Source organism: Delphinus delphis, chromosome 19 (genome assembly GCF_949987515.2).
Source record: "Delphinus delphis chromosome 19, mDelDel1.2, whole genome shotgun sequence".
Taxonomy (NCBI): Eukaryota; Metazoa; Chordata; class Mammalia; order Artiodactyla; family Delphinidae; genus Delphinus; species Delphinus delphis.
In genome coordinates, this window is record NC_082701.1 from 2,412,547 (window position 1) to 2,427,493 (window position 14,947).

At 57.3% G+C, this 14,947-nt stretch overlaps 1 protein-coding gene across 2 annotated transcripts in view; it reads right to left on the reverse strand.

Annotated features, from left to right (window-relative positions):
- Positions 1–21: 21 nt before the first annotated feature.
- The window catches only part of WIPI1 (WD repeat domain, phosphoinositide interacting 1), a 29,777-nt gene continuing 14,851 nt past the window's right edge, over positions 22–14,947 (reverse strand). For both annotated transcript variants that reach the window (XM_059997122.1, XM_059997123.2), the window contains 9 exons: positions 13,747–13,844; positions 13,003–13,095; positions 12,253–12,323; positions 11,021–11,128; positions 5,364–5,528; positions 4,458–4,565; positions 3,752–3,870; positions 3,229–3,329; positions 22–536 (listed from right to left, as the gene is read on the reverse strand). In XM_059997122.1, coding sequence (XP_059853105.1) covers positions 486–536; positions 3,229–3,329; positions 3,752–3,870; positions 4,458–4,565; positions 5,364–5,528; positions 11,021–11,128; positions 12,253–12,323; positions 13,003–13,095; positions 13,747–13,844 — 914 coding nt within the window. In that variant the 3' untranslated portion in view covers positions 22–485. The remainder of the gene's footprint in view (positions 537–3,228; positions 3,330–3,751; positions 3,871–4,457; positions 4,566–5,363; positions 5,529–11,020; positions 11,129–12,252; positions 12,324–13,002; positions 13,096–13,746; positions 13,845–14,947) is intronic.

Sequence of the window (14,947 nt, forward strand, 5' to 3'; positions counted from 1 at the left end):
CAAAGAAGTAAAGTTTTAAAGCCTCAAAAGTGCATTGCCATGGTTTTATTATCAGTGTCCTAAATGGGACTGAAAGGTCATAAATGATTTATTCCAATCACTGCACAAACCTCTTGCCTGGCTAAAATAGCCCCTCTCTCTATGTCGCATATACAAGAAATACAGTTCAGAGAGATTCTCCGGTAAGTACATTTTTACGCAGCATACGCTCTCGAAAGGATGCTCTCTGTAATATCAAATTAGAGTTATAGACCAAGATGGTTCGTCCACGTGGACGCTCTGGCTGGGACGCACTTTCAACAACGGCAGGATGTGGGTTCGCAGCAGCTCCCGCACCCACCGGCCACCGGGGCTGAGACGAGCCTGCTGGGCAGCAAACCGCGTCCCAGGTTCCTGACCCCCCATTCTGCTCACACAACCGCATGCCTTGCATCCACCTTCCTGGTCGTCTCCAAAACCGCCTGACACAGGGGCGGTCCTGCCGTTCACCATGACTGCTTCGTTTTGCCCTTCTGATCGCCGCGGCACAAGATTATCTACCGAAATCAAAACAGAACGGCCTTACTCTTTCCGGGAAGGGGCTGACGGGCCGGCTGCACGGTCAGCAGACCTGTGCCCACGCGGGGTCGGCGGGGGCAGGCTGGGCCCGGCAGACCTTTCCCGCCTGTCTGTCCACAGGCCGCCCCTCGCGTGTGGTCACGGAAGAGGCACCCGTCGTCTTTAGGTGTAGACGAGGTGGCAGTTTCAGAAAACACTTTTCGTAAAAATATATGTGTGTATTGACGTGTATATGGGTTGCTTTTTTTTTTTTTTTTTTTTAAGGCTCATCTTACTTGTAAACACAGACTGCTAGATCACCATGAAAAGGTCAGTAAACACCCTTGGTCCCAAGAGTAAGACGAATGTCAGAATATATGCAAACCTGTCAAGCTGGCTTGTTACCGAAACCAAAGCTACTCTCTTCCTGAATACAGCTTCTTTCTAAGGGACCAGAAAGGATCAATTCTCTTTTCCCTCATTGTGCTTGGAGCAAAGTCAATCCCAAGGAGATGAGAGGGCTCATACCCAGGTTAGTGTCAGTATATTTAAAAAAGAAGACCAGCAGTGATGACCCAGCGAGCCCCTCAGGAGATTATCCGAGCAAACCTAGGCTCGTGTCCGGGAGAAGCTGAGACCCCAAGATCCGTCAGGATCCCGGAAGGTGTTAAGGCATGTGGGTAGAGAGGAGGATTCTGGACAGATGTTTGCAACAGGCATGACCGTTCAGAACAGAGGCAGAGAGAGGAAGCTGTTTAGCATCTCCAGTGGACTATCACTGCCAATGAGGACGTGACTAATATGGTCCCTCTTGCAAGAACATCCCAGGGGCACTCAGGCCCCAATCCTTGTGCACTGAGGTGCAGAAGCCCACCTGCTACCCCATCGCTCTGCCTGCAGGCATGAGGGCAGGGCTGGGGTCTGATGGTCTCCGAGACCCCTACCACCGGCTCCGCACACGGGGGCTGCTCCGAAATTGCTAGGGCCTAGCGACCGTTCTGGGGAAGCTCGTTCAGTGATCGGCACTCTCACTGGCAGGAAGCCTTCCTTCTACATAAATAAAAATCGATGCAGTTTAAACCAACTTCCACTCGTTTGGTCCTTACGAGGGAGACAGGACGAATGGCTTGTACCAGGCTTCCTGGCACCGAATAAGCAAACAGGCCTTTCATTTTAGTGCTATAGTTCTTAAGCGTCTCCAATTTTTTTTTTTTTTAACTCCAAATGATCTGCATGGTGTACGTATTATTTGATACAGGTTTTCTTTAGCAAGGGATCACCTTCTGAATGCCGATATCCAAATTCTGTAAATGTAAGAGGTTTCGAGGTCTACCCTGATTACAGTTAAGTATCTAATAATCTAATCTTTTATAGCAGTCACAGACTTTTACCAAAATTGCTGATTCCATTAGATTCCACATGTATACCCACTGCATCTGACCTGCTCTGGTTCCCGGAAGATACAACTTCAGATAAATGACCACCAACTTTTGTGGGGGACAGAAAAGCTCCCGCTATAGCGAGTAGGGGCAGGAGAACCCAAGAGCAAAACAACTGGTCCCTTGGGAGGGGTCTACTGGGAGACGTTTTTAAACGTGTAATTAGTATTTTTAAGAATGACTGCTTTCCACCCCTAAGATGTAAACTTGACTGGTTGGCACTGTATTTGACAATCTGTCTATTAAAAGCCAGAAAGGCCAATCTCAAGCTGCAACCCACAGAGCCTTCTGGGAAGTCAGGAACACGGCCCTGCAGTCCTGCACGAAGGGCCCTACAGCAGCTCTTGTTTTTGTTTTACTGGACTTACTAGATTGTCCTATGGACCTCTGCAAGAGAGACGCCAGACCCGCACTCCACCCTTTGGCAAATGGAATCCAACTGACCCAAAATCATGACCAAGAGAAAACAATGCAGCCCAAGATCTATGCCCAATGGCTACTTCTCTCTGCTTCCAGGAGGGACAGTCAGCTGACTCTCCAAGCCTTGGCCTAAACACTGCTTCCATCTTGAAACGACTTCAAGTGGACCGTCTGGGCGGTTTTCTGACTGAAGCTCATAAGAGGGGTCTCTATGTTGCTCTGAACGGAAGCTCGAAGAACCAGAACCAGGGGGACAAGCTTCTCTTCACCCCAGGATGCTGAGAGGAGCCATGCCCAGCGCCCAGCTAAGCCTGGGCCCTCGCTGCCGGGACGGCTGAAGCAGGATGCTGGGGAGGTGCCCGGCTAGAGGTGCCCGGGGGGCTTCCCACCGCCGCTCCGCTCTCCGAGTGGCTGTTAACGCACAGGGGTCAGTCCTGTCAGAGCCGGAGGAGGGCGAGGGCCCAGCCCTGTCAGAGCATCACCTTCAGCATCACAAGGGCGGCAACATTCTGCTCAGAGCATGTCGGGAGCCTCAGGAAAAGAAGAGCTTAGACGGACCGGTTTCTCCCTGTGAGCAGCAGAGGGTGCTAAGGAAGCAGTCAAGGCGCCCGGGCCTCCGAACGCGGGGAGGCCGCCACGGCTCCCTGGGCAAGCGCGCGGTTATCCTGACACTGTCAGGTGGGCTAGTCTGTGGGGTCTGAGGCTTCCTGGGTGTTAGGGGAGGATTAGTTGTGACAGACGAGACAACAGGGAAAGGACTCCGCCCCGTGCACAGGTGAGGGTTCTGTCTAAGCACACGGATTGGATGCTCTTAAGGGTGCCCAATGCTCACAGGGGGGAACTCATTCTCATCATCAAGACACACTGGTCCCGTCGCAAACTCGTGTTCGGGGATGACCTCTCCTCGGAGCGCCCCGCCATCCTCAGAATAACCTGGAAACCAACAGTGAGACGTGAGAGAAGCCATGGGGTCTGTTCCTAGGCCGCGACCCCTGGGCTGGGCCTCAGCACAGCGAGTGTCCGGGGACCCACGGGACGGACTGTGCTCCCCACGAGTGCAAATCCTCAGCGTTTACGGCCCGAAGCCCCTGGGCGGCTGGTCTCCTCCACCCGCCCGCCCCAGCTCCTCCAGCTTTCCACCTGATTACAAACCGTCCAGGAGGCAAAGCGTTCCCACTACTCGTTAGGGAGGCGGCCGCTGGGGGCTCTGCCAGCCCTGCTCTGGGACCCGCGTTTAAGGCTACGCCCAGGGCCGCGTCTGGAGGAGACGCGTGGTTCGGGGGAGTGCTCTGTCCACAGGCAGTGGTGACGGGAGAAGAGGGCCGCTGTCACACAGGTCCCCCGTGCCCGCTCACCTGGCACCGTGGAGGCTGCAGAAGGGCTTGGTCTGGCCACAGTTGCTGCGTAAGACTGAGGTAAGGAAGCTCTGAGGTCGTTTTCTTTATTCTCATCGGCAGTTCCTGAGCCAAGCAAGCTGACGTGGGGGGAAGGAAGAGACAAGAAGGTCACCTCACGCCCAGGGCCCTTGCAAAAGGCAAAGCACCGGAAGCCCGTGCTGGGCCCCTGGGGTTCAAGGCCTGCCAGGTCAGCGTGGGCCAGCGTGACCTTCACCTGCCGATCACGGGAGTTCTCATCTCTGGCGTTTAGTAAACCGAGATCGGTCCTGTGCTCCTCCTGGCACGCGCAGGCAAGGGCACCCGGGAGCCCCAGGTGACGGGGCAGTGGCAGCTCGGGGCATCCTGTCCGCAGCAGGAGGTTGCCCTGCCCTTGGCCGCAGAGGTCAGGAGAACGTCTCAATTCAGTTCGGTACAAGGCTCGGAGCGCCTGTTATGTCTGAGGGACCCCGGGAAGAGGAGGGCCCAGCAGGGAGACCCCATTTTGCATGTCATTGAGCCCTACGTGAGCCCAGCGCCAAGCAGGGCCCCCCTGGCTCTGCCCCTGGGCCCGCCCCTGAAGGAGGAAGGGAAGCAAGAGCGCTGAGGCTGGGCGCCGTCGGGGCCGAGGGGCACACGACACAGGCGGCCCTTGAAAGGCCGGCTTTCTGAACACCGGTCTCCCCACCTATGGGTCTTGATTAGGACGCAGTCTCCTCCGTCCTGAGGGTCCAAGCTGTAGATGTAAAGGTGTCCACTGGACGATGCCACCAGGAGCCTCGGTAGCTTCTGGATCCTAAGGGCCAAGAAGACATGTGCTGGGATGGCAACGCACGTGGGCGGCAGATCCGCTTCCAGGGACGAAACGCCCCCCCCCCCCCCCACCCCGGGGACATCACCAGCGCCTTGTCCCGACATCCATGAACCCGCAGCCCGCTGACCCCAGAGTCTGGGTTTCTGGTGACTTCCTTGCGTGTGTCCTAGTGATCTGCCTTGAGGATGACTTCTTGTCTTTGACCATGATTGTGTGGGTGAGACAGAAGGATATGCATGCGCCCTGCTGCTCTGTGAGGCTCCCCTGCCAACAAAAGCGTCGCCTACCTGCCTTATGTGTGTCTCTGCCTTTAACAGCGGAAGGAAGGAGGCAGGTGCAAAACTGGCCCCCATCTTTGCTGGCTAGTTTTACAAAATTTTTCAAATGTTTGGCTTTAATAAACACTTTTTAATGTCTTAGATAAAACACCTGTCGACCCCATAGGTATCTGGACCGAGACTTTGGAACTAGAGCCTTTTTACATAATTCCGTAAAAATGGGAACTGTCTTCAAGACAGTGTCACTGGAATGAGAAGGTTAAAATTCCCATGCCAGCTTCCAGCTCAGCTTCTCAGCCCCCGGAGAAAGGGTCCCGCCGGACGGGAAAGTGGCTGGCCGGCCACGGGGTGCCGAGGGTCCTGACCCTACGTGCCCTTCTTGGCTCCCTTCTCTTGCCTTTCTTTTAAACCTGTGCGTGTGTGTCTGGGGCAAGTAAACCTGTGCTTTGGGGAAGCAAATCTGTAATGGTTTGTGCCTGGTGAGGGGGGGCGCTGCACGTACGTAGAGAGGGTGCAGATGTTCCTGTGCCCAGAGAAGCCCAGGCGCCCGGTGGCAAAGGCCCTGTCCTGGTTCATCATGTCGGACACCTGGGTGGGGAGGTAGTTGGTCGCAGCCATGAGCATCTTTCCCATGTAGCTGGTCCAGGTCGAGGGCTCCTCTGGCTGGCTGGGGAGCAAAAGGCACAGGCGAGGGTGAGGCCAAGCCCTTCTGCAGCCTCCACGGTGCCAGGTGAGGGTGAGGATGTTGGAGGCCTGGCAGCCGTCCAACATCCCCGGCCGACGCTGGGAGCCGTGCTCACCGCAGCGGGAAGGGACTGTGCCCGGGCATGACGTTCCACCCACCCGAACGCTCGGGACGTGCCATTCTGGCCGTACCCAGAGGGCGTCAAGGGCTCGTGTGTCCTTCGGAAGAGCCATTGCACGGCCGTTAAGAGGTTCCCAGTGTGACGGCCCTCCTGCATTAAGCAAGCTGAATCTATCAGCCTGATTTCTAGGTTCCTGGAAGGGGGCTGGGCAGAGAGTGAGTTGGAATCAGTCCCTGGGCTCTGTAACCTAAGCCCAGGCCTGTTCTGGGCTCACCGAAGAAAAGAACAGGCCGATCTCAGCGTCAAGGCCTCCCAGCCAGACTGCGTGGGAAGCAAACCTCCGGGCAAGATGCTTGGACAGGTGTTTGGTTACAGCCCTCGAGCCACCCGGGTGGGTGCTGGCAATGCACAAAGGTCGGGGGAATTCAAAAGGACCTGGTGTGCCCCCTGCAGTCCCCACGCCGCATCCTGGGGTCTCTGGCAGACAAGGGGGGACGGCTGTGTGGTGAGACGCGGGTGGGCAGGGTGGACACTCGCCTCTGCGCCGAGCAGCCCGGCGAGGACCAGGGTGGCCGTATGCGCCCCAGGCACCCCGGCCGAGAGGCCGCTTGTCCGGGGGATGCATCCTGGTGAGGGACACGGCCCGCGGCTCCGAAGCCCTGGGGTTTATTCCCCCCTGTCACCGCCTGGACAAACCTCCCTGGGTCTCGAGGTTCTCGTCTGGAGGCGATGGGCGCTTCCAGGCTCCCGCCGTCCCCCTAACATCCTGAGCATCGTGGGACACACCTGCGCGGCTCGCCCTGGCGCGCTGCCCTAAGGGTGGGGCGTCACCGAGGGGTACCAGCCACACCCAGGTCCTGCATCCGAGGCGGGGCGCAGCACAGGTGTAAAAGGGAGGACGCGTGGGCGCTCCAGACAGGGTGCCCGGGACAGGGCCCAGGCCGGGGCGACTCCAAGACCACAGAGGAGGGAGGGGCGGAGGGCGTTCCTCCACCCCTCATATCCCATTGTCCTCACCGGGGACCACGGGGACAATCACGGTCCCCTGCCCGTGAGAACTAAAGCGGCGGCACAGCGTAGGGGCTGGCGCCCGGCGAGTGCCGTCCCATAAGAGGGCGTCTCCGGGGCTGGCGGGACTGAGAGGCTTGGTCGCCGGGCTAGGCCCCGAGGCAGGTCTGTCTCCGAGCGGGGTGAGGGGGCAGGAGGGGGGCCCATCAGATGCTCTGGACAAGCATCTGAGAGTCAGGGCCACGCTGGGCCGGCCCAGGGGGCAGAGGCAGGGAGGCCTCAGCTCAGGCGAGGTGCGGCGAGAAAAGCCTCGACATCGTACGGCACTTGTTCTCTTTCTGACTTATTTCGCTTAGTCTGACAATCTGTAGGAATCGAAACTGCGACACAGATGAACTCATCTACAACACAGAAACAGACTCCCAGACACGGAGAAGAGACTGGCGGTTGCCAAGGGCGGGGGAGGGCGAGGGAGGGAGTGGGAGTGGGGGTGAGCAGATGCAAACTCTGTATACGGGATGGAGAAACAGCAAGGCCGACTGTAGAGCACAGGGAACTGCATTCCACATCCTGGGATAAACCAGAAGGGAAAAGAGTATGAGAAAGTGTGTGTGTGTGTGTGTGTGTGTGTGTGTGTGTGTGTTTAACTGAATCACTGTGCTGTACAGCAGACATTAACACAGCATGGTAAATCAACTCTGCTTCGGGACTTCCCCGGTAGTCCAGTGGTAAAGAATCTGCCTTCCAGTGCAGCGGACGCGGGTTCGATCCCTGGTCGGGGAACTAAGATCCCACATGTCGCGGGGCAACGAAGCCCACGTGCCACAAATTACAGAGCCCCTGTGTTCTGGAGCCTGCGCACCGCAACGAAAGATCCTGCGTACCGCAACTAAGACCCGATGCAGCCGAAAATCAAAAAAACAAACCAAAAAACACTATACTTCAACACGTATTTGATATCTCTATAGTGACTGAGAAAACAATAATGCAGATTAAATCTTTAAGTGTGTTGTATCCGTATCCATTACGTTGTGAATGCCAAAGACAAAGGAATATTCCTCTAGTTGTTTGGGAAAAGGGAGGGAGGGAAGGAAGGAAGGAAGGAAGGCCTCGAACGCCAGGCTGGAGGACCTGGGACCTTACTCCTGAGGGCAAAGGGGAATAAAGGTGTCTGAGGACGGAGGGGCATGTTCCAACGATTAGTCCAGCAAGAAGATGTGTGATGGCAGAAGAGGCTACAAGGAGGGAGACCAAGGAAGGGAGGCCCGGTTCAGGGCGGTGGCCAGAGAGGTGGGACGGAGGCAGAGGCAGAGTCATCTCGTGCTGTACGAGTTACCGCTTCACGGACGGGGTGGGCTGGGGGGACGTGGAGAGTGACGGGAAGGTGTGTTCCTGGTGACCTGAGACGGACAGAAGCAGGTGAGCCTGGAGGCGGAACTGAGCCCAAGTGGCCACTTCCCACCTTAAGCACCAATAAGAGACTCGGATGGAGATACGACCAAGGCAGCGGCGTGGGGTCCCCGGATCCCGGGACCTGGGGGTGGCAGGGCGCCCGGATGGTTCTGCTGCCCACGGGGGCCCGAACCCAGCACGACTGACGAGGGATTAAAGCTCCGGCAGAGAGCGGGCCCTACGGTGTAGAGGCTGCCCGAGAAGGGATAGAAACGTCCAGAAGACAGATGACATCTATTTAAAAGCTTAGAGGGCAAGCAGCATGCATTGGGGCACGCACACACGGGGGCGGGTGCTGGAAGGGTTCCAGGCACGTGAGCAGCGCGGAGGGGCAGCATCTAGTGTTTCACAGCCCTGCGGGGCCAAGGTTCAGAGGGCGTGAGAGCAGCCCCTGGCCGGCGGCCGGAGCCAGGGCCCCACAGTCACTGGGTGCCCCGGGAGGGAGGGAGCTCCAGACGGTGTGGGACAGAGGCCGGCACCGTGTCACACACACACAGACACACACACACAGAGACACACACACACAGACGCACATACACAGAGACACACACACACAGACACACAAGCACACACAGACACACACACTGACACACACAACGGAGGCTGGGTTCTGTATCTCCCTGAGCGGGTAGAAGGGGTGGAAGTCCCACTCTGGGGGAGGAGCCTGTCTCTCCTGGTACCAGGCGAGGCCCAGCAGAGGACACCACGCTTGGGACACGGATTTGAGCTGTCGCTGGCGGTGCCGCCTGGCGGGTGTGAGACGCGGCGCTTTCACGTGGAACCTGGCTTTGGAGACGGAGGCCGGCTCCAGGCGAGACGCTGAACTCCTCTGAACCCGTTCCCTTCCTTCTGGAAGCGCGTGGGCAACCAGGGGCCGGAGAGTGTCGGGAGGCTCCACGGACCGAGAAGCACGGGACCCGGACAAGCGGCCGTGCTGCCGAGGCCACCGCCGCTTTCTGGGTGTCCCTGAGCTAATCGCTAACACTTCATGTTTCCATTTCCTATAGCGACCCTAGGGGGAGGTGTCAGGAGACACGCGGTGTCTGAAGGCCCCCTAGGAAGGTGTGAGCCGTGTCCTGGGCTGCGCGGGGCAGGGTCTGGGCCCCAGGGGCAGGCTGGGTGACACGACACTGCCACGGCCGAGGCCTGTGTGGAGGAGACCCTTCACTGCTTTCCCGGGAGAAACAGGGGCCGCACACCTGTGCACCTGCACTGGTGCCCACACGACAGCGGGCGGAGTCCCTAGGAGGGGCCCCAGGGTGCCACGGCCTGGTCCCCGGAGCCTGTGCCAGGGAGGAGACCGCAGCCCCGTGACTGTGTCATGTCGTACGGCCCAGGTGGCTGTCGAGGGGGTATGATCCAGACGGCTTTAGCCAATCGCATGGGCCTTAAGAGCAGGGGGCTTTGCCCAGCCAGAGGCAGGAGGGAGATTCAGAGAAATCAGGAGCTTGAGAAGGAATCGGCGTGACCTTGCTGGTTTGAAGGCCGCGTGAGGAGGGAGGGGGATCTGGGGGCCATCGCAGGGGCAGGGGCTTCGCTGCTGCAGCACGAGGGCCTGCATTCCTGCCAGCGACCAGGACGGGGACGGCTCTGAGCTCAGGCAGACAGCGGGCAACGCCTGCACTGCAGCCTCGCGACCCTGAGTGCAGACCGAGCCCTGTCACCCCCGGGCCGCCCACCCTGACTGGCAGTGCCATGGGGCCGTGAACGTGTGCTGCTTTACGCCATGAAGTTTGTGATGATCTATTGCAGCAGCAACAGGAATATGCGCACACCCCTGGCTGCAGTCCAGCACACGCTGTCGACCCCGCTCCGCTCCTCTCACGGGCACAGCAGCGGCCCTGGAAGGATCTGCCAGGCCCTCAGTGCTGGGGGTGACGAATACACACAGACCCCGGAGACGCTGCGGGGTCAGCTCCAGACCGCAGCGATGAAGCATGTCGCACACATGCGTATAAAAGTGATGTCTACACTACCCTGCAGTCTAGTAAGCACGCAGGGGCGTGATGTCTAAAAAACAACATGCGGGACTTCCCTGGTGGCCCGGTGGTTAGGACTCCGTGCTTCCATCGCAGGGGGCATGGGCTCCTGCATGCCTCAGAGCACGGCCAGAAAACAAAGTACAGTACTTGCAGCCAGGTTACGGAGATTCATATCTGAGCCCCGTCTCAAATAAACTCCATTTGATTAAAAAAAAATGTGCATACCGTAATTCTGAACATCACGTGAGCCTTCAGTGAGTCGTAATCTTTTTGCAATGGTAACATCAAAGGTCACTGATCACAGGTCACCATGACAAATAGAATCATCATGAAAAAGCTTGAAAAATGTTGAGGATGATCAAAACGTGACCCGGGGCGCGAAGCGAGCAAAGGCTCTGGGGAAAACGGCACCGACGGACTTGCTCGAGGCAGGGCTGCCACAAACCTTCAGTTTGTGAAAAACGCAGAATCCGCGAAGCACAACCAAGCTCGAAGCAACAGCACGAGGTCGGCCTGTGCGTCACGGCACTTGTAGCGAGCGAGCAAACGCGCTCGAGGGTTTACTCCGTGCCCGGCACTACGCTGCGTGCTTTCAGTCCGGGCACTCACCACAGGCCGAAGATGCATATACGACCATTAATATTTTAGGTTTGGCGGACGAGGAAACAGAAGTTCAGACAGATTAGATCACCTGCCCGAGGTCTCGCCGCTCACACGGGGCAGAGCCGGGCTGCAAACTCAGGAGGGCGACCCCAGCTCACATCACCTAGTCTTTGCTGACACTCGCTCCCCGCTTGGTGGGGACAGAACAAGTAAAGCCAAGTCCGTGGCGTTGACAGAGAGAAGTCATGTGCTCCGGCCGGACAACCAGGATCTGACTCTTTTAGTGTAACGAGCATTTCGTGTCCTACCTGTTGGCGAGGTGCTCCAGCTTGAAGATGTGCACGGTCTCCGTGTTGCTCGAAGCACAGAGGAGTTGCGAGTCCATACTGAAAGCCAGAGAGCTGATCGTCACATACCTGCAAAGACAGCCACACAGGGACGGGTGAGCCCGGGGAATGAGGGTAACAGCCTGAGAGTACAAAAATCAGCTTCACATATATATGTAAGAAAACCTAAATGTATCGCGAAGAGTTTGAGCACTGGCAGACCTCGTTTTATTGGGCTTTGCTTTATGATGCTTCGCAGATACTGCGATTTTTTTTATAAGCTGAAGGTTTGTGGCAGCCCTGCCTCGAGCAAGTCCGTCGGTGCCGTTTTCCCCAAAGCCTTTGCTCGCTTCGCGCCCCCGGTCACGTTTTGATCATCCTCAACATTTTTCAAGCTTTTTCATGATGATTCTATTTGTCGTGGTGACCTGTGACCAGTGACCTTTGGTGTGATGACTGCAAACAGTTACGACTCGCTGAAGGATCGGGTGATGGTCAGCACTGTTTAGCAATGAAGCATTTTTAAATTAAGGCATAGGCACTTTTGCTTAGACTCATGCCATCATTGCACACTTAACAGCCTGCAGGACAGTGTAAACGTCACTTTCGTAGGTACGAGGAAACCAAGAAATGTGCGTGACGCGCTTTATGGCGATACTGGCTTTACTGCGGTGGTCTGGGATGGAACCCACACTCTCTCCAAGGTCTGCCTGTGTTTTCTAAAATCCCTTCAACACTGTATCATTCATACTTGGAAATTAACATCGGAAAGAGTCACACTGGGTCGCTTCTCAGGTGAGAAGAAACCAGGCATCGCCCCTTCCCGTCACGCTGGAAGTCTTCCGTCTGTGAGCCCTACAGCGGATAGGACCAAGACCATCACACTTTTCTATTCCGCGGGAGGAGGGTCAGCAGTTACGTTCGGGCCACGACTCCCTCGCCTGTCTCATTTCTCCGCGACGGGCCGCCCTTGGGCGCGTCGAGAAAGGGCTCCCCAGGCTGGAGGCCCAGGTCACAAAGCCCTCTCAGCTCTCAGGTGTTCTGAGTGCTCAGCGGGGCCTCTAGTCAGTCACCTGAGAAAGGACCATCATCCCTCCTCCCGGGCAGGGCGAGGGGCGCACACAGCCCCTCGTCCTCTCCCCGGACGGCTGCCAGCCGTCCACTGCAGGACCCCTGTGCGTACTCTACAGTGTGTTTTTACGATGAGCACAGACCTTTTCATGCCTCTCCGAAACTCATAGAGCTTTTGCCCATCGGGAACCGAGAACACCCGGATGACAGTGCCCTGGAAGAGAAAGCAGGTAGGCGTTTCGTACCGTGCACAGCTTCACGCAGACACGTCCCTTTAGAGACGCGCTTGTTAGATTGGTTTGGAGCATCTGTCTCCGGAGAGGAAGCGCGGAGGGCTGTGCACGGAGGCTTTTCTGTATGTGCGCTGTATAAACCATTCTTGGAAGGTGAGTTGAACAGCCTCCGTCTCCCGGCCCCTCCCCCCCAGCCCAAGGCGCTGGCGCGCTCGTTCAGTCTGCTGTGGCCCCCTCAGATATTCAATCTCTGCCCGTCAAAAATACACCTGTTTCTCGTGGCATCTGAAATTCAACTCGGTCACCTTCCCTGGTTATTCCAGACAGAAGATGTCAGTCTCTCCTGCTGAACAGCCAAGCATTTTGTTTCTACTGTGTTTATGGAACGTGGCATCTCTCCGTATCTGTGATGATGGGCACGCACGTTTCTTAATCAGACCACAAGGTTCTGGGCAAAGCGGCTTGTGTCCTGCACAGCAGAGGCCCTTGGTCGGCCGAGTTAATAAATGCAGCGCCTCACGCAGGGGCCGGAAGGCCTCCCTCCGGAGTGAGGTCTGAGCGCTGGGGTCACCGGGCCCCTTCCGCCAGCTCTTTGGGGCCCAGGGCCCCCGGAACCCGCCACCACCACCCCGGCAGGAGGCGAGCCCCTGAGGAACTCACTTTCTCGGAGGCGCTGGCCAGTCTGGAGCCCGAGGCGTTGAAGGCAATGGCGGCCAGCGCCCCCTCGTGGGCAGCAATGGTGCAGACTGTCTTCTGTTGGCGAAAGGGAAAACGGAGGTTGATGCTGGGGCAGAGGGAGGACGCGTTTCGTCTCCTCTCCCTCCTCTTTCCCTCCCAGACACCCTCCCTCCTCTGCTGGGTTCCCTGTTTCCCTCTTTCCACCAGGCCGTATGCATAGAAGCTGCACGTCGCTTCCCGGTGTATCTAGACGCTGCTGCAAGGGCTGCTGTGTTTCTGTCCCTTTTCCTGCCCTCGGGGAGATGGGCGACCACCCGTGTGGTGGCCAGTGCGGTGATGTGACTGTGTTCTCCGTGATGCGGCTCTAGGGCCCGGCTTCCTGCAGCAATCCTGCCCGCTCTGTGAAGCTCGGAGAGCAGAGGGCAGGACATGGGACATGGCTGCACGCTGTCGCAGGCTGCGCCACGGCCCGGCAGGACGCACTCAACCCCGCGATGGCCCCCAGCTGCCACGGCGTCTGTCCGGGCCTGGCAGGCTGCCTTGTGGCTACGTGGACGGATGGCGATGAGGGCAAAGGGCATGACCTTCCCGTCCACACCCCACAGCTGTGGCCGGGGCTACCTGCGCCTCTGCACCTCGCCCCCCAGCCACCGAGCCCGCCCCTCACCTGAAACTGACCACGCGGCCAGGCAGGGGGCTGCGCCGGCGGGGTCACCGCCAACTTACCAGGGCGTGTCCGTCGTAGAGCACGATCTCGCCTGTCGTCCGGCTCCCAGGATAGGCCACGTAGGAATTGGAATGGTTGATGGACAGGGCACACAGACCTGGGGGAGAGCAAACCGCACGTGAAAAGCCGGCGTCCACGCCCGGGAAGGGCATCTGGACACGGCACGACCACAGCGCCACCTGCTGGCGAGGGGAGGAGCGGCCCTGCAGACCTCGACTCTTGATTCTTCTAATCCAAGGACCCTGATCAAGTAAATTCCCGGGACGACCTCGTGTCCACGCCACAGCTGAGAGGTCAGAGGTTAGACTATTTTAAACGTTCTTCTTCGCACTGTGCCCCAGGGCCCTGAAGTAACAGCTACTTCTCTTCCAATTCCGTTACCCTCTGGGCTACAAGCTCCTAACTGAAATAAAGGGCAGCTTGTGGTGGCCTTTCTGCAGGTGATTAAATGTCATTTCAAATTGGAGGGTGGGGAGGCTGGGTGGCTTGAGGGGAGGACCTATTTAGAAATTGTTTCAGAGCCAAATGTCCTGCCTCGATAAGGGAAATGGGCGCCTCCAGAGGGGAAATTCACTTGAGGGCAGTGAAGACGGTGTGTCTGCCGTCGGGACAAACTAAAGAAACAGGACATGTTGGATTTAAGAGGCTTCAACAATATTCTGGAAGAGTAAACACCAAGTCAAACCACTGAACCAAACCTAGAAGCCATTTTTATTTACACGGGGATTGGAGGGGCGGGGGAGGATCCTAATAGCATTTAAGGAAAGGATTTTCACAACAATGGCTTCCATTCATAGGGGTGTACGTGATAGAAGTGAATTCACAGAATTACCAGAAGCATTACCAGAATAAGAACTTGGAGATCAGGCAAGAGAGGCCCTTTTTAAATAGAAAAGGTAGCTTTGTTACAAGTTAGTGTGTTAAATGGGTTTCTTGTAAAAGCATAAGAGAAACTTCAGATCAGGCTAAAATGGACCTGACCCTCATCTGCTGGGGGCAGAGCAGAGGTTAAAACAAAAGCAAACGTGGAGGATGGGAACCAAGGTCTGACCTCCTGCTCGGGCTTTGCCAAGGACCCACCAGGCTGTGCCCTTATCACCTGCCAGGCAGCTGTGGGAGGAGGGTGACAGCCCAGCGCCCTGTCCTGCAGGCTCCCTGCAGCCCTCTCGCCTGTACAGGGTCACCCAGCCTCAGAAGAGA